General features: G+C 35.7%; 4 protein-coding genes across 5 annotated transcripts in view; 1 reads left to right on the top strand and 3 right to left on the bottom strand.

Moving 5' to 3' along the window:
- Positions 1 to 1359: 1359 nt before the first annotated feature.
- Positions 1360 to 5487, bottom strand: LOC132701283 (uncharacterized). Its single transcript, XM_060669079.1, has 3 exons — positions 5381 to 5487; positions 1845 to 1920; positions 1360 to 1789 (listed from the first exon to the last, which is right to left on the bottom strand). The coding sequence occupies exons 1-3, from the start codon at positions 5450 to 5452 to the stop codon at positions 1530 to 1532; spliced, it is 408 nt and encodes a 135-aa protein (XP_060525062.1). The 5' UTR covers positions 5453 to 5487; the 3' UTR covers positions 1360 to 1529.
- Positions 5488 to 9598: 4111 nt separating this feature from the next.
- LOC132700832 (uncharacterized) lies at positions 9599 to 10566 on the bottom strand. The gene has a single exon (XM_060668400.1). It carries the CDS (start codon positions 10564 to 10566, stop codon positions 9721 to 9723), a length of 846 nt encoding a protein of 281 aa, XP_060524383.1. The 3' UTR covers positions 9599 to 9720.
- Positions 10567 to 10712: 146 nt separating this feature from the next.
- LOC132700831 (uncharacterized) lies at positions 10713 to 17928 on the top strand. Its single transcript, XM_060668399.1, has 2 exons — positions 10713 to 11573; positions 14576 to 17928. The coding sequence occupies exons 1-2, from the start codon at positions 10713 to 10715 to the stop codon at positions 14858 to 14860; spliced, it is 1146 nt and encodes a 381-aa protein (XP_060524382.1). The 3' UTR covers positions 14861 to 17928.
- The window catches only part of LOC132700366 (acyl-CoA Delta-9 desaturase), a 30226-nt gene continuing 19928 nt past the window's right edge, over positions 14887 to 25184 (bottom strand). For both annotated transcript variants that reach the window (XM_060667623.1, XM_060667625.1), the window contains exons 3-5: positions 24776 to 24906; positions 19473 to 19678; positions 14887 to 18647 (exon numbers count right to left, since the gene is read on the bottom strand). In XM_060667623.1, coding sequence (XP_060523606.1) covers positions 18128 to 18647; positions 19473 to 19678; positions 24776 to 24906 — 857 coding nt within the window. In that variant the 3' untranslated portion in view covers positions 14887 to 18127. The remainder of the gene's footprint in view (positions 18648 to 19472; positions 19679 to 24775; positions 24907 to 25184) is intronic.

Below are 25184 nucleotides of genomic sequence, written 5' to 3'. Positions count from 1 at the left end.
TAAAAGAGGATTTCCAATATTGCTAGAAGAAGTACAATATTTAAGTGCTTCATGCATGATGGCGCGCGTGCTCACGTTAGTGTTGCAGCCATCAATGGGTAGGTCGAGGCGGACCATGGCCCCCTAGGTCGCCAGATTTAAATAGTGTGGACTTTTTCTTATCGGGCATCTTAAAAGTCCAGTTCATCGCGCCCCAGTTGTAACTGTAGAAGAGAAGAGCTAAAGGATCGTATAAGAATTTCCTGCAATTTGATAAGAAATACTGGGGGTATACTTCAAAGAGTGCGCGGTAACATGAGGAAAAGAGCCTTTCTTCAAATGTTCTACTTTTTTTCAAATTTAATTTATTACAGATAATTTTGTTAAATTTTATCAATACTAGTTAGTGTTCTTTTAAAAGAATGAATCGTTATTTCGTTAAAACCGTAAAAGTAAAAAGTCTTCTAATTTTTTTTTCTGAAGGGCACTAATTGCTAATTAAAAACTAGATATTTTGTTTTATATTAGATAGATATTTTATTTTTCACAAAAAAAAAGTTCTCGATTCAACCAAAACTAACCAAAACTATTATTTGTTCATAGTGGCACGCCACTGATTTCCTTGAAGAAAATAATGACATTAGCATTCATTTGTGAGCAAATTTGATCTTTTAATTTTTTTTTAGTCCCGTCGCACGGTTTTCACAAAATAAACACTAATTTTTCTACATGCTCTCAATGTCTGCCAAAATAGACAGATGAAACTCCGTACGCCCGATACTAGTGTATTTAAAAAAAAATCATAATAGAGTGTGCCAAATTTCATTCAAATATCTTAAAATGGCATTACAAATATTAAAAAAATGGAAGAGAGTATTTAACATTTTTTAAAATAACCAAGTTTTTAGTTTATTGGGAAACCATTTTATTGTGGCATTCTGAAGGGAATAGGGAGGTCAATATGTAGTTTAGCAAATTCTAACTAAGAGTCTTTCAAATATACCAGAGAGTTATTTTTTCTGAGAGGTATTCAAGTTATTTTGTTTTATTGATTTTGAAATAGAGACAGCAGCGTCTTCATTTTAGTACAACCCGCATCCTTCAGCTTGTCAAGCAAAGCTCATGCACTACATCGCAGTGGTTAAACCCTGAGAGCAGAAACTATACAAACCTTTTAGACCACCCATATATCTTTGTGTACAGTGTACTTTATTGTTGAATAATTATTAAAAAACATTTTTTTAATGAAAACCTTGACGCACTGTATCTCGATCACAAATCAAGTTAGGGCATATGTTTACAAGAAAAAAAGGTTTCAATTTACCTGAAAATCCGACCTTGGATGTTTAAGGGTCACCCTGAATATTTTGCATTATCTTAAGGTCATTCATTCAAATACCAGACATGCTTACATATATTTAGATGTTATTGACAGAAGCAGTATTTTTATATAAAGCATTGAAATTATTTTAAAAACTGTTATAAAACCAGTAAATTTGAAATGTGTATCCCAATTTTGGGTGGTGATTTTCCCATCAATGAGAAACTGTTTATTGCTCTTCGGTTTCCGGTTGAGTCACCGTTTGCGGCGGCTGCGGCGGTTGAACCGGTTGAGGCGGCGCTGCCGCCGGTGACTGTCCGCTAGGTGGCGCGCCGTTACGCGACAACGAAGCAGATATCTCCAACGGGGTGTCTAGGAAAGAAGCGGGGACGCCCTCTAGTGTTCCCATCAGACGGACCGGTATCGCACCGATCTGAGGTACCGGCCCGAACTGGTTAATGGTTCCGGACAGCGCCACTTTGATAGCGTCTAAAATTAAACTAGAAGCAGCGCGCAATTCCCCGGGAACGTCGATCATGTTTACCTGGGGCTTCGGTAGCGTCGTCATCTTCGTCTTCTTCATCGGACTCGTACGCGCCCCCGACAATATCGCCGCACAACTATACAGGGGTAACGATTCAGAAGTGGGATGACGCACACTCATAAACAAGATTGCATTTCATTCACAATCTCGTCACTGCGCTAAGCAACTACTCCGCGCTACCCAGCTCACAAAGATACTTTGTATTTGTATTATTATTATTATTATTACTATAATTACTAATATTATTATTAAGTAATTCTTATTATTATAGTAATTTCTAATACGCTCCGGGGCTTCTTATTCAAGAGGAATATATTGTTTTTCTATACCCAAATGGCACAAGGAACGTAAAACATCCTCGGGATATCTGACGGGATCTCCTAGGGATATACTCCTTCAGCTAAGGGGCATGCCCCGTATATCCTAGGGATATACTGTTTCAGCTAAGGGGCATCCTTAAGACGTCTCAAGGATATACGATGTTTCTAATGGGAACGTCCACATTTTATCAGATATGTATGTCCGTAGTATGTTTGTTGGAACATACTATTATACTAGTTGAGAGGTCGTTAATATATCCGACTGTGACGATATAGGATCTTATATAGATATACCAGTGGACTTTACTTAATTATTAGGTTATTTCCAATAGCCTATGAGAAATACTACAAAGGTAATGTCCAGTACTCCAATTGGGTATGGTTGGTGAAGTCACTGGCAGGCGATCTTTGAAATGCACAACTTTTTTCCAAATAATCTTTAATTTTGCTTTTGATGGTAAAAGTGATGAACTGCCGATTGACACCATTAATAAAACAGATTTTATATACATCTGACTTTTTTCTATTTTAGATATGAAAAAATTGTAGGTATATAATATACCACAAATATAGAACAACCTAACCTAAATTATCTTAAAAATGCAGTAACATACTATATCTCGAACTAAACCCTAAAAGAATAAGTAATATTTGACAGGTTTTCTGTCATTCTTTGATGTAAGTAGCTTTTTTCAGCCAAGCAGCTATTGAATTCTCATGTTTGTGTTGTGTGCCTTCTTTTCCGCATCTGAAAATACTTTATATTTGAGAAAGACAGGTTTTATATATCTGTACTTAAAATATATATATTTATATTTAAAAAATCCTTACATCCTCCTTTTAAGTAAAGGCTTGATTTGAGGCTGATAGTACTCTCACGGAAGTAATCTTACATGCTAGTATCCACGATGATGTAGGTATACATTTATGTATTTCATTTCATTAAATACCAACCTCATTAAACTCTCATCGGTTTGATCTCTTTCATGAGAGTAGGTAAAAAACTACAACAAATATGACTTTTCAGTTTTTTCAATATTTTTTGTTAACCTAAAAATTTTCCTAGTTTTTTTGCTCGTGATAGGAAAAACGTTTTCTTGAATTAACCCAGAAAACCATTTTAATGTGAAAATTGTACTTTATGAAGGGTTCCTAAAATTAATACTTTGTTTTTGCTAACTATACTATATATCTAGAAATATAATCTTGTTCTGTGGGTTTTCTCTAACATTGCTTAGTTAAATAAAAAATTAGTTTAATGGTGTATGCCTAAATTGAACTGCTCAAAAAACATGAAGAGAAAGTGGATTTTATTTTTGTTTTCAAAAACTAAGCAATAAAATACGAAAAGAAGTCTAGAAGCAAAAAAGACATGTAATTTAAAACGTATATGGGTTACAAAAAAGTCACTCATTAAAAAAGTATCAACTAAGCAATCATCATAATACATATTTTTTAAAGTATATTTCCTATACTTTATTTATATTACGTTTACGTAGTATTTATTTTTAAAAAACATATTACCTACTTAGCAAGTATTTATTTGAACAATTTTAATTTTGAAAATTTCTCCTCTTTCTTCATGCACGACCACTTAAATTCTATTAATTAAATTAAATTAAATTAAGTTCATTTGTTTCATTTATTCATTGTTTTAGAAACTCATAACTGCTGCCGCCGCCTGATCTTGTTATCTCATGAATTATTAGTTTTTCATTAATAACACACAAAAAAATAAATGAAATGAAAGCACTGAAAGCAGTAAGCACAGCATACAAAAGCCGACGAGACTCGAGCGAGTCCGGCACGCCACGACCGCGAGTAGTTGCGTCATTGGCTGCAGTCGAACGGTGTTGTCAAATGGAATCTTATAAACCAGTATATTATTTTCACAATTTGTTTGTTCTTGACCAAAAATAATAAAAACAAGATGATATTAATGGTTTGATTCCGGTTTTTCTTAGGAATTGCCAACACTGACGTCGATGTAGATGTGCTCAAAAACGTTGCCAATAAACTGTCTCCCAAAACACCACAATGTAAAAATACTAAGTATTTTCCTTCTTAGTTGTTCAAAATTTAACTTTTTAGGTTTCTATTCTAATGTTCCCATTCCCGAATTTTTGCTAAAAAACGACACACCCTGTATATAATTCAAAAAATCCTCGAATTGGCCATATTTTCTACAAATTTTGATTTACGCCAAATAATTTACTCCGAAAAAAGCTATTTTCAAGGTCATTCAGATTTCTATCTATAACCAAAAGGAAACCGGGTGTTACCAGTGGTGCGCTCACGCACCATAAAATATTATGCGTTTTTTTGTATCAAATCAGGTTCTATTTGGAAAACAATCTATTTTTAGTTGTTTTCTGTCGAATTTGAACTTTCTTTTGAATATTTATGTATAAATTACCTGTGTTCCACAAAACATTATTTAATGTTTTTCCCAGTGGTTCGTTTACGCACCAATATTTTTTTGTATGTTTCGATTTTTTTTTTGACACATGTAATGTATTCTTAAGTGCAACAAAATAAATAATTTCAGAGCAAAAAAGTATTTTTTAATTTTTTTTATGCTTGGGATAATATGGGTTAATCTGAGTTTAAGATCTACTGCAGAAAATACGATTGGTGAAAAGTTTGATAAAACCAGTAGTACCACTTTTACAGTCCTTTTTTAAAATCAATAATTATCGAATGTTTTTTTATTTTAAAGTAGCAATAGTCACTGGACTAGCGAAATGTTACGGCACAAATATATATTAAAAATAAAACAAAAATTAGTGCAACACTTAGGTAACACGTAATTTAGATTGTAGTTACAATGATAATATAATAATAATAATAATAATTTTCGAAGTAAAAAGCTCTTAACTAAAACTAAAACGGATAATATAAATAAAATTATCTAAAAAAAAATTGGTAAAAAAATACTCGCTAAAAGTGCTGCATCTAGTGCAGAGAAAATGAGTGTTAAACTTATATCGTTAAAACTTTTGAAAAAGTTACCTTTACAAAACAGAACAGAAATTTCTAAAATGTCAAAAATATTTTACGAAATAAAAGATATAAAAATTAGTGCGAAGCTTAATTTTAACTTAGTTCGGAGTTTCAATTTTGTCTCGATTGTGAACCTCAGTGACGGGTTCGAAACTTTTGCCCTTTCTAATAGGAAATAATGAAAAATTGTCGCGAAATGTGCGTATAACGTACCAGACAAGGCGCTGCGATCGCCCGAAACGATAAATGGGCGAGCAATAAAACCAACACCAACACCCTCGCCATTTTGATCACGGTAGAAACGATCGGCTACGGTATTCTTAAATCTGTGCTCCACAAACTAAGCTGATTTATATACTCGCTGAAATTTCATGCGTAGAATCGTAAAACGTGCATGTTTATTGCCAACCTCACGCACCGATAAGAACCTATTCAATCAAGCACGTTCGCTTTTGTTTTTCAACGCCGCACCAAAGGTAATTTTTATAATCTAGGAAGAAATACTTCGAAAATAAAATAAGCTGCGTTTTACTAGTTTTGGGTATGTAATCTGAACGAAATTCAAACTAAGAGATTTACAGGTTATTATTAGAGTTCGTTAATTCAGTAGGTAGCGGTGGTAACTTTGACGTGTCATTTATTAGCTAAGCAGGCTGCGTTTGCAGGAGTTTACGATAAATTATATTTTTCTGGTTAACTTCGTGCCCCATACCATATCTGGAATACTATATTTCAGTAATCGTGCCGTTTGTACAGGCTTATTATCGATAAAAACAAGTATCTTGTCTTCTTTTTCTTTTTCTATACCATTTTTTCTTCGCCGCCCATGTCATGTCATTAAAAAAAATCAAAAAGCCTATTTATTAGTTTCGGATTGTGCACAAAATGTGGAAGTGTTTTGTTATGCAAAAACAGTCAGTAAAATTTACTTTAAAACGTGTCATTTGAAGAAATTGTCAAAAAATAAGAACTACATTTATTTCTTTTTTGAATTGATAAAGCGATCTCAGACGTAGCACTGTAATCAATATCCCGTATTTACTTGATGATAACTAGCTTTTGGTACGGTCCAGAATTACATTTACATTATTGTAGAGGGCTATGGAATGTTTGTTTGTTTGGTAACCATGACAATAACAAAAAACACAATAGGCGTAGTCTTAATCTTAGATTTTTGACACGTAAGCTTTCATAGTGAATGGTTTTAACGTGATGTGACAAGTTTTCAAGTTCCAGCTATATTTTACAGTTGTGTTTTATACGAGTAGCTCAATATTTTTAAAAACGTGAGTGAGAAGGAACGTAATATCAGAATGGGACCTTATCACGTGATGTGATGCCAGAGCCAGTGCATAATGCATATTTAATGAAGTACTTTCCTGTTTATACAAATTTTTTTGAAGCCACTGGTTGCCTAGGCAACGGCATAGGCCGACCTCAACCGAATAATAGCAATCGCCAAGTGCTGCCCCATTCTGAAATTACTCGCATTTTTTTCAAATGTAAGGTTTTGCGCCTACAACGAAAACAAATTGGTTATGTTTTTAATATTACTTCTAGAAAAACTAATTTCCATTCTGAGGTACTGTAATTTTTTTAGGAAATGGGGATATATTTATCAAGTGCTTCAAATTCGCTAGAATTATAAAAGCCTTCATTGTTTCTTAAATCGAAAAAAAGATTAATGTGAAAAATTTATTGAAAATGTAGTCAAAAAGTCAAAAAGAATAACTGAGAGAAACTCAACTCATTAAACTAAGTAATAAGTAGTTTCAGAACACAAAAAAAGTGAAAATGGCTCTTGAACCACCTGACGTTAAGATAAAAGGTAATTAATTACATTAAATATCAATACATTGTATTGCAGAAGGGTGCAACAGGCACAAATGAAGCAATAAAGTGAAGCATTTGAAGAAAGAAATATATTAATTATATCTTAAGTCAAAACGGGGTCTTTTGGTTGACGTTGTTAAAAAAGGGTATTGGTAAGCGAAAGCACTGAGGTTAATGAGCTACACATTCGTTGTTTTCCCATTATTGCGCAAGCTTTATCCAGTGGCTATCATGATGACGTTGATCAGTTTAGAAATTATAACTTGAGCTCTGCATAAGCAGTACCAGAAAAATGTCACTAGAAAAAACCAGTGAAGATTTAGTTCATTTTTTTCAGTGACTGCAAATAAAGAAAATTGCCTGTTTCATAGGGATATTTTGCTAAGCGAAACTACAAAAAGTTATATTTAAGAAAAATAGTTTTATACCAAGTGTAATAATTATAAAAAGGCGTTTATTTTTTTTTCCTTTTTTTAAATTTTTACCATTAAAACATGGAAGTTAATTAACATAACATTGACATAATTTTATTGTCCTCACAATAAGTTTAATTTTAACACTGTTAATTTTCCCAAATTCGTCACAGTGGCGTAGCTGTTTTTCCCTCGAATTCATTGAACAATCTCATCGCTGAAAAATATGATTCCGAAACTCCAAAGACAACGCAGGACAGTATTCGCCGACAGCGTAGCCGAAATTAGCCCGCTAAACAGGGTCGGGTTACGCTTTTTGACATGACGCGAAAACGTCAAAAGTTGCGTCTCGAACCCGTTAGAGGGGCAGGTTAAAATGTCGCTGATATCGGCTGCGTTCCGTATCGTCGTCGTAGCAGTGTGACACGTGAATGCCAGGTAACCCAGGATAACCTAAAACTTAAGTCACCTTACATTTTGAACACACCTGGTATATTAGTACGTTTTCTGGTTTTGCGCAAAAATTCTGAATAGATTTTGTTACCATTTCGCTATGGGAAAGGGACCAAAACGAAAAATATATTTAGTAACAGTAAAATTTACTTTTTTGTTTAAATGCGGCCGTACATATTTGACGTTGCTGTTAAGAAGTTCAGAAGTTCAATAATAATTTCCATATACCCATCAACAGAGTGGGTCAAAAAAGGGTGATTAGTAAAATATATGTGTATTTTTAAATAGAACACCTTATTTTCAAATTGTGATTTGAATTTCTTTTGAAAGTCTTCAAGTTTTGTATTTATAGTTATACATACCTAAACCTAATGGTTATTCCAATATTTTTTTCCAATAAATACTAGTTTTCATCTTTGAAAAAAATTACGATACGCCATTGCTTTTCATTGCTTTTATTAAGTATCTTTATTAAGTTTACTTACTAGTTTTCACACTAAAAAAATCAAATTTGTTTCATTTCAAATTGTGATTTGAATTTCTATTGAAATTCTTCAAGTTTTGTATTTATAGTTATACATACCTAAACCTAATAGTTATTCCAATATTTTTTTCCAATAAATACTGGTTTTCACCTTTGAAAAAAATTACGATACGCCATTGCTTTTCATTGCTTTTATTAAGTATCTTTATTAAGTTTACTTACTGGTTTTCACACTAAAAAAATCAAATTTGTTTCATTTCAAATTGTGATTTGAATTTCTTTTGAAATTCTTCAAGTTTTGTATTTATAGTTATACATACCTAAACCTAATAGTTATTCCAATATTTTTTTCCAATAAATACTGGTTTTCACCTTTGAAAAAAATTACGATACGCCATTGCTTTTCATTGCTTTTATTAAGTATCTTTATTAAGTTTACTTACTAGTTTTCACACTAAAAAATCAAATTTGTTTCATTTCAAATTGTGATTTGAATTTCTTTTGAAATTCTTCAAGTTTTGTATTTATAGTTATACATACCTAAACCTAATAGTTATTCCAATATTTTTTTCCAATAAATACTGGTTTTCACCTTTGAAAAAAATTACGATACGCCATTGCTTTTCATTGCTTTTATTAAGTATCTTTATTAAGTTTACTTACTAGTTTTCACACTAAAAAAATCAAATTTGTTTCATTTCAAATTGTGATTTGAATTTCTTTTGAAATTCTTCAAGTTTTGTATTTATAGTTATACATACCTAAACCTAATAGTTATTCCAATATTTTTTTCCAATAAATACTAGTTTTCACCTTTGAAAAAAATTACGATACGCCATTGCTTTTCATTGCTTTTATTAAGTATCTTTATTAAGTTTACTTACTAGTTTTCACACTTGAAAAAAATTACGATAACGCCATTGTTTTTCATTCATTTGATTTTAGCGTTATTCCAAGATGGCGTAAAACAGAATTTGAATTAGATGCTACAGGGTGTTCAAAATCAAATTTGTTTCATTTTAAAATGAAAAATTTCGATTTTCTTAAATGACACACCCCTTTTTTTTCTGAAAGACCTTACGAAAACCTACAAGTTTTATTGTGTACCTTTATTAAGTTTACTTATTTTAAATAATTTGTGGTTCATTTTAAATTTCTCAATACTTACTTCCTGTTTATGACATTAGTTCATCATGACAAAGTGACATTTGTCAAATTTTTACCTGACAACTGCGTATGGATATGAAAAGCAGTTTTTTTTTAGGAAATATAAAATATCGGAAAAACTATTGGGATTAGATATGCATTATTATTGCAATCTATACAACTTTTGTATTTACCATTTTCTGAAACCAAGCAGATAATGAACTTTATTCTATGGTTGACTCACCCCGTATAAACTGAAAGCTTACCGTGTCGCTTAGAGCCCGCAATGCCACCGCGCCGACTCGTACCCATTTAGCAGCCAAAAACGACTGATACAACATGCAGCTGGCGTAACATCCTTCAACAACGTAATACGACATTAAAAACACAACTGGGGTGTGAAATGTATCATGGACCACGTCCACCAAGTCGCAGATATCTTCGTGGACTATCAAGTGGAGAGCGAGCTCTTCAAAATCCCTCTCCGCTTCTCGAATGGAGGCGTTAAAACACGCTCCGATGTACTTGATGGGCCAGATTAGCAGAATAAGTTGGAGTACTCCCAAATCGAGGAAAGCCATTTGAACCGTGGAGCATAGAACAGTGCGAGCTGAGACGGTATCGTAGGAATACAGGGAGGACGCTTGCGTCAACACCGAAACAACTACCAGCAGAATAACAGAGACTTTGAGGCTGCTTTCATCGTAATCGACGCGTGTGTTCAATTTGTAATTGAGTTTATCTTCGACGTGGCGGATTCGTTTGTACAAAACCACCACGAGTCTTCTTTTGAGAACGGCAGTGTACAGGATCTTGGTGCAATTGGCCGCCGCTAGGTTCAACGATGTCCAAAGCCACAAGGTCGTGGTTAAGTCTTGCTCCAAGTGCGTGAAAATCCGGTAAACCTCAATCAGGTGCCAAGCGCTGAAAATCAGAGGCGTCCCAAGCGCGTATACCAGGTACAAAACGCAAAGACCGCGATAATCGGCTAGTAAATTAGGCAGCGATTGTCCAGCTATCACGAAAACTTTCTGGGAGCACTTGGCGACGATGTTGTCGCGCCAAGCCATCGTTGAAAATGAGAAACGAAATTCACTCAGCGTCTTGAATGTTTAAGCAACCAATTCACTTCAGATCGGGGTAAATGCAAAATTAATACTCCATTTGGTTGATGAGCTTTCGTATCACGCTAGACTCGCAGGTGTAAGTGCCAGACATGTTTGAATACAACATCGACAACAACATGTACACCCTATTGGGATTGTACACCAAAATGAAACCCGACAAAACCGATTACAGCGGCTACAAAAAAATAACCTTGGTCAACGTCGCATTGATCTTGTGCGCATGTTTCTTGGTATCGTTCGAAATTGGCAGTCATTACGAGTACAGAAGGGCCGCCATCAAAATCGCGAGTCTAGCTTTAGACGCGGCGCTTTGCGCTTCGATTTTGACCAACAGATATCTCAGGTTAGACGAAATCAGAAAACTCACGGCGGTCATGGAGTCGATGGAGAAAACTCTTGGGAAGCAGCCGCACTGGAAGAACTGCGTCAGAACATTGGCAGACATAGTGGCTGTCGTGGTAGTCGTGGTTATAGAGGCTGCCTATTGCTGCAGTGACCAAAACTTCTACCGCAACTACTGCTGGTTCGAAATATACCTCTTTTTGATACTATCCGTGGAAAGCAACGTGTGCAGGCGCGTTATCGCTACAATCTCGAAGATGTTGCGAAGTTCCAGGCGAGTTCTTAAAGAACACCACGAGGAGTTCTACAAACTGCCTCCGGCGGAGTTCACGAGACTGCCCAACGGGGATCTGATGTTGACGGGGTGGATTTCCAAGGCGATCAACTGCCGCAACGACCTCGATAGCTTGAAGGGCCTGAGATTATTCACGTGCGAGCTATCGAAGGAGTTGAAAGTTTTCGACGCTTTCGACGCCATATTCGGAGTAACGATGGGAGTTCTCCTGGTCGACGTCAGCGTCAAACTTTGGATTTACGCAGCCTCTTGGGCGACGGGAGTCGACGCCATTTTCAACTCGGCCGGAGTTGCTAATACGATGTTTTTACTGGTTAGTTCCGCTCATAGATGGGATAAAAATGGTCCCACTCAATCCGATAGGTACTTGTCAATCAATCCACATTTCCATTTAACTGTATCTTTTAATCCACCTATAAGGATTTTTTTAAATCTGGATGAACATGATAATCGTCCATCCAAAATCCTTCATGCAGTGTGTGGTCCCGCATTATTCTGTTTTCTTTTCTTTCCTTTGCAGACTCAAAATACATCAAGCACTTTTCCAACAGACGAAACTTTTAGTCTCTGAATTGAAATAAGGAATTCAAGTTTCGTCAATGGTTATTATTCAACACATGACTATAACGGGCTAACTGAAGTTGACAGATCTTGTTCTTTTTTTTTCTTCAGCCGTTTGACATCTACTGCTGGATAAAGTTTTCCGTGTTTCCTTTCATGCTTTTCCCATCCATTGATTTCCTGGAATCTCTCGTCTCGCTTCTTTTATGGTGTTTATTGCCTGGTTTGGTTTTTATTGGTCTTTGTTGTGTGGCCCATAGCGACTTTAACTCTTCCAAATTACTTGTGATGTCGGTTACTTTGGTTCTCTCTTTAATTATTTTCTTTGTCAAATTCCATTGCTCTTTGGTATACTGCCATCTTTTCCATACTCTTTTTTGTTATTGAAATAGTTTCTAATCCGTAAGTTGTGACTGATAGTATGCAACTAACATATAAAGTCTGTTCATAGATATAAGACAGTGACTAACTGATACGAATTAAGGAAAGACTCGGGGAAACAATATTTATTTACTTATGTATGTATTTATGTTTAAATCTAAAATAAAAATACAAATTATTTTAATTACCTACTTAAACTACTTAAAATTATTCACATAATACATCAGTATCACTATCGCTATCATCGCCTGTTCTAATTATTTTCAATATGGATATACGATTGTTCTGCTTTTTCTATATGTTTAACAGAATTTGCCCAACTTTGTGGAGGGATGTTAAAAACTTCGGTTTTTATAAGTTTGAGGACGTTGGAGTTAACACGGGGAAAACATTGTTACGACGAATGGCAGATTTCAGTTGGTGCCAAACATGTTCAATGGGATTAAGTATACAGAGGTAAGGTGGGAAGCCTTAAAACTGTATGCCCTAGATTTCTTAATTATCACAGACGTATTCCTTTTGTAGGTTCAAGCTTTTGGTATAATCTTCGTAAAAATAAATGTCGTTATTATACATGTAGTTTTGGATTGTTGCTTTTGTGTCACATGAGGAAAGGGTTTTAGTCAACTGTGATAACTTGCATTGTCCATTACAATTATGCTATTAGGAGGAATGTTTGGAACTAGTTTGTTTTAAAACCAACTTTCAAATAAATCAGCGATGGTGTCTTCATGGCAATCCAGAGAAGAATCTTTAATATTTTTCGCAGACAGAGAAGTCCATTTGGAATCCAACCATCTTTAGAGGCAGCATGCAAAATAGTTATTCTTTTGCCTCTTTTTGATTCCGGGTTTGTTTTACACTTATCAGTTGACTTAACCCAACCCTTTTCCGGGGTATCGTAAGTGTCGAACCAGGTTTCATCCAAGTAAATAATTGGCCTTTGTTGTTCTCTGTAAATCCAATTTTTTTCTAGATATTTCAGTCGCCATTTCCGAATTTTAGAAGATTCCATTAAAACTTGCCTTTTGTCAATTTTTTTAAATATAAAACTAATGTGTTGAATACACTTCCATAAGGTAGTTCTACCACATTTAACACCGGTTTCATCTTTTTCAAGCCTCCTAATTAAGATATCTAATGTAGGCACGATTTGTTCCTCGTATAACTGGAAAATTTTACGCCGTATTATATCTTGATCACTTTCATCTACACTCGAGAAAATGTCAGCATCACATCGCAATGTGGCCGTTTCTTCTAAAGATGCTTGCTTGCTGGAACCAATGAGAGTCAAATAAACATTGTTTATAAGTTCCTTAGTCTCAATAGAATAGTGTTTTCTACATTTGCATAATTCGCACACGATTCAACACACGCTGTATTACACACGAAATAAGAATGATTACTAATAAATTTACACTAAGTAGTATACCAAACCAAAGAATGTTAAACACAGGTAGGTATAAAATTATTTTCTATTACGGACCGCAATTTCACCTGAATTTAAATTCCGAAACTTTGGGTAATAATCTTGTTGCATTGTATGACCACTCTTGGATAATCCCATTCAAAAGCAATTGGTCACTTTCTTATATCTATGAACAGACCATACCCTTTTCTTCTGTAAACTACTCTCATCTCAAATGGAATTTTTTGAAGTTTTCAAGTTATATTTCTTTAGAACTTTTGATATGTGGTGTTTTGAATGTCAGTGTGGTGTGGTCACAGTGGTAAGTGTGGGATCGCTTTCAGATTCATTGTCTTTGGAAAGTGGTGGTAAAGTGTATTTTGTGATGGAATGCTTAATATCCGAGGATGCTATAATTTTGGGCCCAGTGACTCGTGGTTGTACACAAGAGAGTTGATAACCGAGGATTTTTTGCATTAAGGTCTCGGTCTGTGTGCATAAGTTTTCTGTAAACACAGTGACCCAATGTTAGGTCTGATTTCAGAGAGATTCTTGACCATGAGGGCAAATAACAAAAGTATCAACGTAACGTTTCCTTAATTTTGATTTTATATGGAAAGTATTGAGGGCTTTGTTCTCAAAGGCTTCTGCAGACTGTCCAAATAGTAGCTGCGGATGCTGAATGACTTCTGATGTTTTCTTCACACCTTCTTTCCACGAAAAGAGAATTATTGCTATTCGAGATTTTGCTGCTTCTTCCGTAGTGACAAAAAGAGTGCTACCGAAACTTATCTATAGACTAAGTAAATCAGACTAAACTATAATAATACCACAATTATCAACACTTTAGAAACATCCTTAGGATTTCCACCACCTTTGGATTTAATAACGTCTTTGTGGACCACCAACAGAGTAGAATTCTTTTAACGTTATTTTCAGATCTTGGTTGTTTCTTCTCTTTCCAGGCATGTTTCGTTAGAATCCTAGCAGAATCCTTCGGGACGTTAAAGGACTTGGAAAAACTCGGACTCGACGCTTACAAACTCTTCCTTACTACTCCTGGGAACAGCATCGTAAAAGAAGAACGCGAGCTCAAGTCCGTGTACCAAATTTTGTACAAAAATGTTTACCTGCGCGACTATGGGACCGGCTGCGGATCGCTGCGCGCTGAGCGCTGCGCAAAGGCGCTTTTCTTCAACATCGCCGCGTGCGCGACGAGCATGTCGCTGATCGGACGTAAATGGTGCTGATGTGATGCGAAATGAAAAACATCGGGTACAACAGAAAATATATTATTTATTATACAAAAAGCGCTACAACGGTTATAGGCTACGACTATCTAAAGCTACGGAAACGAAAGTGTGAAAAAACAACTCGCGACGTGGCGAAAAACTCATTTCCTAGATTTTCCTACAGTTTTCTCAATCGCAAAAGTTCCCATTCAAAACTCTAAAAATGCCGGTTATTTATTTATTCCAGCAAAAAATTGTTGATCTTGAATAGGAAATTCCACGTCGACAAAATCAAAGAAACAACAAAACACTTTTTAGCGTTATCAAAAATTTAGACCTAAAATCGCACTGTAACGGTACACTGGCTCAGATAGTAAAAAAATAATTCAAAAACGTTGGCATAAAAATAGTTATATTTTATTCGTATACGGGGATCCCCAAACTATAGAGAAATTGGGAAAATATAGTCGTTTAGAAATCCATGAGAGTCCATAACCTCTATTTTTAAAATATTTCGGACATTAAGGCGTTGCCACATGTACTAAAACAGGGCACCAACTTCGTTTTTTTAGACGAAATGCCCCGTATATGATTACAGTGGCGCCATCCAAAGGCATTTTTAATGATTTGCATTGGAAGTTTTTAGTTGCAGGGCCCAGAAAAGAAAATGGCGTATTTGTAATGTGTTCCTGCAGAACTGGTAGAAAACAGATTTGTATAGATTAAGTATATTATTTTTCCTTGGCTACAACCAATATCGAGTACCCAAAATACCTCATAAACAGCTCTCATGAAAATAATCATTTTTCGCTAGAGGTTATTGACTTAAGAAACCACAAACCAATTGTTAACCTAGAACCATGCAAATTGATGTCAGGATATTCTTTGACGTGACTTCCGATAAGTGTTACAAAGCTTCATCGATATACACTTTTTTTTAAATATTTTTTAGCTTATTAATAATCAAATTTCTTGACAACTTGTTTGATAAAGACTGTCCAATTGAATTGTCAAAATATATGGCCATGGCTTACTTCTCAATTTGCCTTACAATAACTTTAGACCACGAATGAATCACTGCTGCAATAAAGTACATAGGAGTCTCAATTAAAATTCAAGATATATGTTAGATACTTAGTTTCCCAAGTTTTTATAGAATCTAAAAGTGAAGTGGGTATTTGGTTATAGTTTTGGTTAGTCAGCTGTGGCAACGCTGCAACGCCCAAATATAAAAAAAGAGATTGTAGCCTCTCCATATACTTCTAACCTGCCTTCGGGTTTAGGAAACTCCGTATACCGGTACTAAGTTCGAAAATTATTGGTCCTTTACATTTTTGAAGCTCGACCACTGCGAGACGGACTGCTTTGAGTACAACAGGCGTACCAAACCCACCCCCTCCCCATCATTCCGATTTTGGAAGTAGGCAACAAAAAATAAATTGCAAATGACACGCGTCTTCTTTATTTTTTAGATGTGGTGCCCATATGTCACAAAACGCCTCCTTATATTATATACCGTAGATCTATAAATTGGGCGAACGGCCTTAGGGCAAGTGCCCAATGTCCCAGAAACAAATGGACAACTAATACAGACATAAAAGAAGACGAGCGACTAAATCACGAGTTACGTTCCATTTATAAAGCAGTTTTAAAATACGGTAGGGTCAAATACGTCGATAGACTTCTAAAAAGTATTGCAAGAAGGTGCACTGTTCATAGTATAAATATTAATCCAAAACCATTTAGATGTAATTGCCAACTAACTTGAGTTATGATTCTTTTGTTCCAATTGAACCTAATCAACATGTAAGTATAAAAAAAGGAAAACAAACCAATTTTTTTCCATGAAAAAAAAAAAAAGAAAATTATTAAGAAGTTTTAAAAATAAGGGCAGATGTATAAAGTAATTTTAGGTAACCATTAGCTTAATCCAATTCGTCGTTACTTCATAGCCATTGATCGTAAATTGTTTTTACAAGATTTTTTAAAAATCTTATTAAGTATTAATTTTGTAAGTATATATTGATGATTGTACATGATGAGATAAATTATCTAAATAGCACGGAGAGATATCAGTGTTTATAATTATCTGTGCGTTATCTGTAAATAAAATAAAGATTTTTTAGGTTAGTATCAATAATTTCCAAGATTCTTCACTTCATTTCCTGATTTGGATGTCGAAGAAAAGATGATGATATTTTACATGATGAGGGCTTTGACCAGTGATAAAATTCAGAATAGAAATGACAGATGACATTTCAGATGATGAAGATAATGTTCCCCTTCCAATCATGAAGTTCAGTTTAGTGAATTTACATTATTTAAAAAGGATGCGAATAGCAGTTTAAGCCCTTAATAGAATTCCTGCGGTTGGTATGAAGTGACAGATAACATTTCAAATGATGAAGGCTTTGACCGAGAAAATCATGTTTCTCTTTCAATAATAAAGTTCATACTAGTGAATTCACAGGATATAAAGTGAAAGTCAAATGCAATCTAAGCCCGCAATCGAATTCCTGTGATTGATATGAGATGGCTGATGACAAGAAGATGATGTTCCTCTTCCAATGCTAAAAGTTCAAATAAGTGAATTCGTAGGATATAAAAGGAAAGTCGAATGCAGTCCATAACCGTAATCGAATTTCTGTGATTGACATGAGAGGACAGATTACATATCAGATGATGAACGCTTTGATCAAGAAGATGATGTTCCTCTTGCAGCGAAAATTTTCAGAGTAGTGAATTCACAAGATATAAAAAGGAAATACTTAGTCCGCAATCGAGTGATTGGTAAGAAATGACAGATGATATTACCGATGATGAAGCCTGATAAAGTCGAGACGAGTGAATTCACAGGATATAAAATGGAAGTCGGATACGGTCTAAACCCGGAATCGCATTATCGTATTAGCCATGGACCAAAAATCAATTGTGAAAAACGGGAAAGTATATATCCGCATCAGCAAACAAAAAAAAACTGTTTCAAAAGATGACTATCGAAATATATCACCACTTTCTAGTTTCTTCACCTGAGTACCACATTGAAAAAAAAATTGGATAGCGGTATCTGCGATAGTAGTAAACATTATACAAAAAATTAAGTTAAAAATACCGCCGCTGTTCAGTGTAATTTAGCAGCTCGTAAAAGAAGGGCCGGGTCGATACGGACAAGTCCTTTACATGCAATCGTTAAGGCTACGACGAATAAGGCTCTAGTATTGGTCCGGCAAAACGTTGAAGCCGTCCGACTGACGGGACATAATACGAACCTAACTTCAAATCCGACTAATCTACTTTCTCGTCGCTCATGTTGCGCAACTCCTCCAAATCCTCGGGCTCTATATCTTCGTCTCCGTACCCCCATATATTGCTCCCCTGACTCTCGTGGCTGCCGTCGCCGCTCCTGACGGCTCTCCTCGCTATCATCCTCTTGGACACGCTCTTCAGCTCGTACGCCCAGCCGATCTTCGCGAACAAATCGATAAAAGTCGTCGACGGGTTGTACTTGTTGCCCAACTCGCCCGTCTTGTAGTCCCAGGGGAACACGTGGTGGTAGTTGTGCCAGCCCTCGCCCAAAGCGGCCAGGGATACCGCGAGGTTCTCCACCGGACTGATGAACCGGTCGTAGGGCTTCTGGCCCCACATGTGCGCGACGCTGTTTACGAAGAACGCGATGTTCAGCGTGATGCAGAAGCGAGCGTTGAAGTTTATCCACCAGGAGTTCCAGATCGTCTCGTTCCAGAAGTATACCGGAATGGATACCGGCAACAGGACGACGAACAAAACGAACAGCACCGGATATAACCTGGAACGACGTTAAAGTTTCGAAACATAACCTCAAACGACCGCGTGCTAATAAAAATCTGTATGCTCTGTTTTTTCATCATTATTAGACTGTAAAACTTAGCAGTCTTTGCCCTATTCAACGGGCATGATTGTCAAGGGTTTCGAGAGTGGCAGGTAAGCGGACAGGTAGTTCAAAATTAGAATTTTAGTTACTTTCCGGCAGTTGTTAGGAAAGTTTGTTCCGGGTTAGACTGCGCTAAAAGTGAGCAAATTATTATTGTCGATGTGTTCAAATCTCTTCACCACCAAAACTGTACGTTGGAAATTGCAAACATTGTGAAATGTGTTCGAATATGACTGGAGTTGGACAGTCAGCAAGACTGGATCTTGTCCTTCCGCCCATGGATGAGAAGAAACTGTGAAAAACTTAAAAGGAAATGAAAAAGAAAAAACTCAAAAATGAAAGTCACTTTTAATAAATTAATTAATTAATAAATTAATTAATTAATAAAAATTGCAAGGTCATGGCCTGTAATCAATCTGGTATGTTGTTTGACATGACATCAAACACACAACCTGAATTTGACCAGCATTGTTGACCACAAATATACCCCCTACCCGGCTAGTAACATAATTTTTCTCAGCTTGTATTTCTTCACTTTGATTTTCAAAACGAAAGTGATACCGACACCATAACAGCGTTGACATTTACTGGTGACACAAAAGTCACCAGATTTGTCCCCAGATTTGTAATATTTTAAAGGGGCTTAAAACTAATTTAAAATTTTGAGTTAAAAGATTTAAATAGTTTTTTGCTACCACATTCCAGCAAAGAAAAACGCACCTTTTTTGCCACACGACGATGGGATCCGCGTCCAAATCGGACATGTCGACCTGCTTGCGTTTCTCGACGACGAGGGGATGCGGCGTGAGCACCAGCCACCCCACGTGAGAGAAAAAGAAGCCCCTTTTCGCGTTGTGCGGGTCCGCATCCGTCTCGCTGAATTTGTGGTGAACCCTGTGGTCCAATGCCCACGCGTACACGTGCCGCTGAAAAAGGAAGAAGAATCCAGGAGTCCAGGAGGGTCAATATTAATTAGTGAGTAACCGGATGAGCGTTTAGTACTTATATGAAGGCTTCAATGTAATTTTTTTGAATTTAAATTTTAACTGTTACAATTGATGAACAATCAACAGTGTTTCTCTCTTATGTTATAGGTTATGTCAAGCTTCATCGAAAATATATCTTGCGATGGAGAAACGCGATGGAAAAGACGAGACGGCGTGGAAGTTTTTGGGTCGCGGACCAAGCAAACAACGCGCGAGGGAATAATATTTGGTAGATACGCAATCTAGCGGCAATTTTCGTGATAATCGACCGGAAAACAAACAACTGAATTATAAATGCTCGTAATCACCACGGAAAGTGTTGTGTCGAGGCTGTTCCGGCGAGCTAACGTCCCGCGTATATAGTGTATACTGTAGACAGCGTCGCACGACGCTTTTTTTCGCGTTTTCCAAAATAAAATAAAAAAAAATAGCGTCGGCTTCGGCAATTCACGACAGACATCCGCAGAAAAATGTGGTCACAGACATCTATTAATGAATCTGCAAAGGACGAAGAAGAAGAAGAGAAGCTAAATACAATTCTTATTAAAGGGATTCTGTCGTGAGCATTGCACATGGCTGGTTAACCTCCGCTCGTTCCCGACAGAATCCTCTGTAATCGTCACCAAAAAACTTGAAATTGGTTCCATTGTGTGGATTTAGTGTTCTAAGTGTTTAGTGAACGTTATAGTGTGCAATCGTTGTCGCCCCCCCCCCCCCCGCCCTGTTTTTTGTCGTCCACGCCGGTTGGAGGCCGGATGGTCCCTGGCGGAAGCGGGGGTTAAATGTTGCGAAGAAAGAAGAATTTTCCATTAGTTTGTTCCCTTGGGGGGGGATGGATTCGTCCAGCCCCTTTTAATTAAGGCACCCTTCAAGCTACAATGAAAATGTTGAACTATAGTTGTAAGTGGCCGAGTGATCTTAGCATTCGTGGCCAATAGAAGTAAAGAAGAAGAAGAATTCTTATTAAATACATACGGCAAAGAGTATCAAGAATATACTGGTTAAATAAATCAAAGTTATAACATTTTAAAATGGAAGTCGCGCTGAAATTAATCGAAAATGTTTTCCGAATAGTTTATAAAAACTTCCGAATTCAGAGACTACTTGAAAAAATGTCAAATGTGAAAATGAAAAATCACTTTGGTTCAGACCTCGTTAAAAAGAATCGCAAATTTAAAATAACAAATATGTAAAGTGTTTATTTAATGTATGACGTCATGCGCTCTAATTGGTGGCCAACATCGCGTAGCTAGGCTATAATAACCTATTTTTTTCTTAATCTTTATCTATTTTGTTAAACACAATTGATATTTTGACATTTGCATGCATAATCCAAATTTTAGTTTTAATGAGCTTATTATTGGACTAACCAAAACCACAGAAAAAACTACTAAGAGGCTAATAAGACACTTCCCACACTTGTACGAATTGAGTTACGATTTATGTGTGCGTTTGCGTCGTAATCTGTACCGGGATGGTTGAAAGAAGACAATGTTTAGTATTTATTGATCACAGTGAATTTATGAAGCACACAGAAAACTGTAAAGCTACCCAATTTTAAAATAAAACACTCATTTTTAATTTTTATTTTGTTTTATATTGTGTCATTTCATGTGTAACCGCTATAGTTTCTGTCACATTGCGGGAAAATGAGCAAAAACTCCAAAACATAAGTAAATTGAAGGTCAAGTTTTTGTAAACGTAAATAAAATTACTAAAGAGTTCAATTCAAGCTTAACTGTCACTTAACATTCAATATAAGTTTTCTTGTGTGTTTTTTACAAATTTTAATTAGTTTATTAATTTTCGTGTAAACTTTTTTCCAAACATGTTGCATATTATACTTTTTTTAAGACCGTTAGTTTTTGGGTACACTTTTTCAAAGAAACACATGTCTATTTAATTGCACGCCACTGATTTTTCTTAAAATAAAAATCCTTCCCATCTCCAATCCTTTCTAAAAAAATTTAGTTTCTTGATTTTTTTTCAATCCAATGTACAGTTTGCCTTAAAAAATAAAAACCTCTTCTCTGGATGGTCACAACAATATCGTTAATATGACAGCGTGCCTGAATTATAATCATTGTTATTTCTTACTTAAGTAATTGTCTGTTTTATTAAAATACTTCAAAAAATCGAAGCACGTATAAAATTTAATATAATAAATTTAAATAAGAATCTATATATTAAATATATAATATATTAAGTTTTTTTTTTCTAAAGGACACAATTGGTAACTAAAAAGTAGACATATTTTATTTTTCATTTACTCATCAGTGCAGTGGCGACCTAATTACCCAAAATATTATTTGTTCATAGACAGTCAGTGGCACGCCACTGATATCCTTAAAAAAATAATCACATATGAATTCATTTATGAGCAGATTTGATCTGTTAATTTTCTTTTTACTTCTTTGCAAGGTTAATTAATTAAAACAATACAAAAAAATTAAACAATTTTTATATTCAAACTTTTTTAAAGATCAGAAATAAATAAAAGTTTCGTTCGATTTTACAATATTATTTTTTGACTCATTTTGATTTTGCTTTTTGCTGCTGTTGATCTTTTTTATTTTCGAAAAAGAGCCATTCAAATTTCCCGCCACCCAACGTCGGAAAATTGGTTAGTCGTGTGGCCTCGTGGTGGCGCCAGTTACTAAGAAGTAATCCACGACTCTCTTTTCTTGTTAAACTTTCTTTATGACCAAAATGCGCCGGATTTTAAATGTAGCACCAATATCTTTTGCACCGATAACTTTTGGCGAAACACTATTTCATTTTGTAAAACTAGTTTTTTATTCAAATAAAACTACAAGTGATTTATTATTAATACATCAGTTTCCGTGGAAAAACGAGCCTGATTGTAAAACGCAGGCGTATTCCCATGGAGCGTTCGGTAAATAAAAATGCGCGGCGGCGTCTAACGTCGGAGGCCGCCAAACAAAACGCAGTGGCGCCCGTGGGCCTCGATTATTTCTCGTATTTATTACCGACCCCGGCCTCGTTTTTACGACGCCGTTAGTAAAAATTTCACGGAACGGCCGATCGATATGTGCGACCCGAAAAGCGTGAAAAAAAAAAAAAAAATCGGGACGCCCGTTTTGACGTGCAGCCATTAACCAGCCCGACCAAACAACGTTCGAGGCCCTCTGAATTCGTAATCACCAACGCGATATGATCGAAAAATAATGTTCGGCTGACCCGCATCTACACGAACGGCACACGGTCGTCGATACCGAATCACGACGTAGCCTTCGACGCCGCCCCCCGTCTCCACGCCCCTGTCACCTATTTAATTTACGTGGATTGTGAGAATAGGGATGTGATCGCGATACAATTAATACGCCTATAGTCACACTGAGCATACAGTAGGTGTGCAGTGCCAGAGTCGGTTCAGCCCAAAGGTTACCTATGCGTCATGCCGATAGATAATATGATAAAGTCTGTTCATAGATATAAGACAGTGATTAACTGATACGAATTAAGGAAAGACCCGGGCAAGCTGTAAGAATGAAATATGGCCGAAGAGGTCTGATTTTATGTATGTATTTATGTTTAAATCTAAAATAAAATTACAAATTATTTTTACTACCTACTTAAATAACTTAAAATTATTCACATATCAGTATTACTATCGCTATCATCGCCAGTTCTAATTATTATTTGTTCTATATTATTTGCAATATGGATATACGATTGTTCTGCTTTTTCTATATGTTTAACAGAATTTGGGATGTTAAAAACTTCGGTTTCTGTAAATTTGAGGACATTGGTGCCAAACATGTACAATGGGATTAAATATACAGCGGTAAGGTGGGAAGTCTTAAAACTGTATGCCCTAGATTTTTGCATAATTATCACAGACGTATTCCTTTTGTAGGTTCAAGCTTTGCAGAACCTCAATTAATTGCTTTTTGGTATAATCTTCGTGATTATACATGCAGTTTTGAATTGTTGCTTTTGTGTCACATGAGGAAGGGGTTTTAGTCAACTGTCTACTGTGATAACTTGCATTGTCCATTACAATGACGCTATTAGGAGTCCTCATGGTAATCCAGAGAAGAATTTTTAATATTTTTCACAGACAAAGTCCAACCACTTTTTTGTAGCTTTTTTTTGGGAATTAGTATGAACACTGTTTTGAGTCAATCAAGGTGGGAAGTTCCTAAACTGTAGATTTCGTTGAAGAAGTTGGTGAGTTGCTGGAGATTTTCTTGATCCAACAATTTCAACATTTCTTTATATAGCTTTTGACCTCTTAGCCGATTTTATTGCTACATGCACTTCTGATGGTGAGGTTCCGTCCTATCATATATTGCCCATTCCTCTTTTATTTCTTCCAGGTCTGTAATTATTTCATACATACAGGGTATCCAAATAGTCCAAAGTAACATATCTCGTGTTTTTTAAAGAAGTTATTTTAAATTAGTCACAACTTCATCGAAGTTCCCACACAAAACGCCCTGTATTTCCGTCTTTTTTCATCACAAATACCAACAAATCCATACGGCTGAAAAGGGCTCGACGCGGGCGTAGCCAATTATGGTTGCCATATAAAATAAGAAAGTTGTATTCATCTGTGAGAAAACGGAGAACTGTACAGAATATTTGAGTACGCCGCTGCATTTGTCTGAAAAAATACCCTAACAAATAAAAAAGTTAGGAGAATTTTTATCTTTATTTATATCTCGGCTGGTAGTGAAAATATTGCCAAGCGGATTAAACCAAGTTCAGAAATATTTCCAGTTAAAACAACCCAATTACGAGCACCCTGTACATAATGCCTAATTTTTATTTCGTTAAGTTAAATTTCATTTTTGTGAATTGATAACGACATAGGTTGGCACAAATCCGGATAGTAGCAGCTTCAATCGAAAAAAAGAAAGAATTTTGCAATGCAATGAATTCAGAACAACGAAAGTGGCTTGCTGTACTGATTTCCGAAATATATTTTAGTTAAGTTTTTCGACTTCATATTAGATGAGAATAAAACTGGAATAACGAATCGTGAGGCGCCTTGTATATAAACGCACTTACCTGGCCGGTGACGGTGAACAGAATGACTAGAATTAACCTGAGGGGCCATTTCGCCTTGTAAGCCCGATGGGACCAGAGGCGGTGTGCTCCGGCGGTGATGCCAAATCCTGAGATGTAAATCGAGAGGAACGCTGTAAGGAAGACACACAAATCATTAGCGGTACCAAATTTTTTTTGTATAAAAGCGAAGTGTGAGTGCGCCACTGTTTTATTTTTTATTTTGTTTCATTTATTTATTTTAAGACGAAACTGCGTAAAAATTGAAATAAATTTAATGCGGCAAAACAAATCAAATTCAATAAAAAAAATAATAAAATTTAATTTTTGAAAAAATACAACACATTTTACGCCAGCGTTTCATTTATTTAGTGCAAGTCAACAGTAAATGAAAACCCTAAATTACTCACAA

This window comes from Cylas formicarius, unplaced genomic scaffold, assembly GCF_029955315.1.
Source record: "Cylas formicarius isolate icCylForm1 unplaced genomic scaffold, icCylForm1.1 PGA_scaffold_4__25_contigs__length_36172078, whole genome shotgun sequence".
In the NCBI taxonomy this organism is placed as follows: Eukaryota; Metazoa; Arthropoda; class Insecta; order Coleoptera; family Brentidae; genus Cylas; species Cylas formicarius.
The sequence above is the reverse complement of the archived record's forward strand: the minus strand, read 5'-3'. Positions and strand labels throughout refer to the sequence as shown.

Coding starts and splice junctions, on each gene's coding strand:
- LOC132700831 (XM_060668399.1), top strand. CDS start 10,713: ATGTTTGAATACAACATCGACAACAACATGTACACCCTATTGGGATTG. Junction 11,574..14,575: donor CTAATACGATGTTTTTACTG/GTTAGTTCCGCT, acceptor TTCTCTTTCCAG/GCATGTTTCGTTAGAATCCT.
- LOC132701283 (XM_060669079.1), bottom strand. CDS start 5,452: ATGGCGAGGGTGTTGGTGTTGGTTTTATTGCTCGCCCATTTATCGTTT. Junction 1,921..5,380: donor CGATCGCAGCGCCTTGTCTG/GTACGTTATACG, acceptor ACCCCTGTATAG/TTGTGCGGCGATATTGTCGG. Junction 1,790..1,844: donor CGACGCTACCGAAGCCCCAG/GTAAACATGATC, acceptor GTTTAATTTTAG/ACGCTATCAAAGTGGCGCTG.
- LOC132700832 (XM_060668400.1), bottom strand. CDS start 10,566: ATGGCTTGGCGCGACAACATCGTCGCCAAGTGCTCCCAGAAAGTTTTC.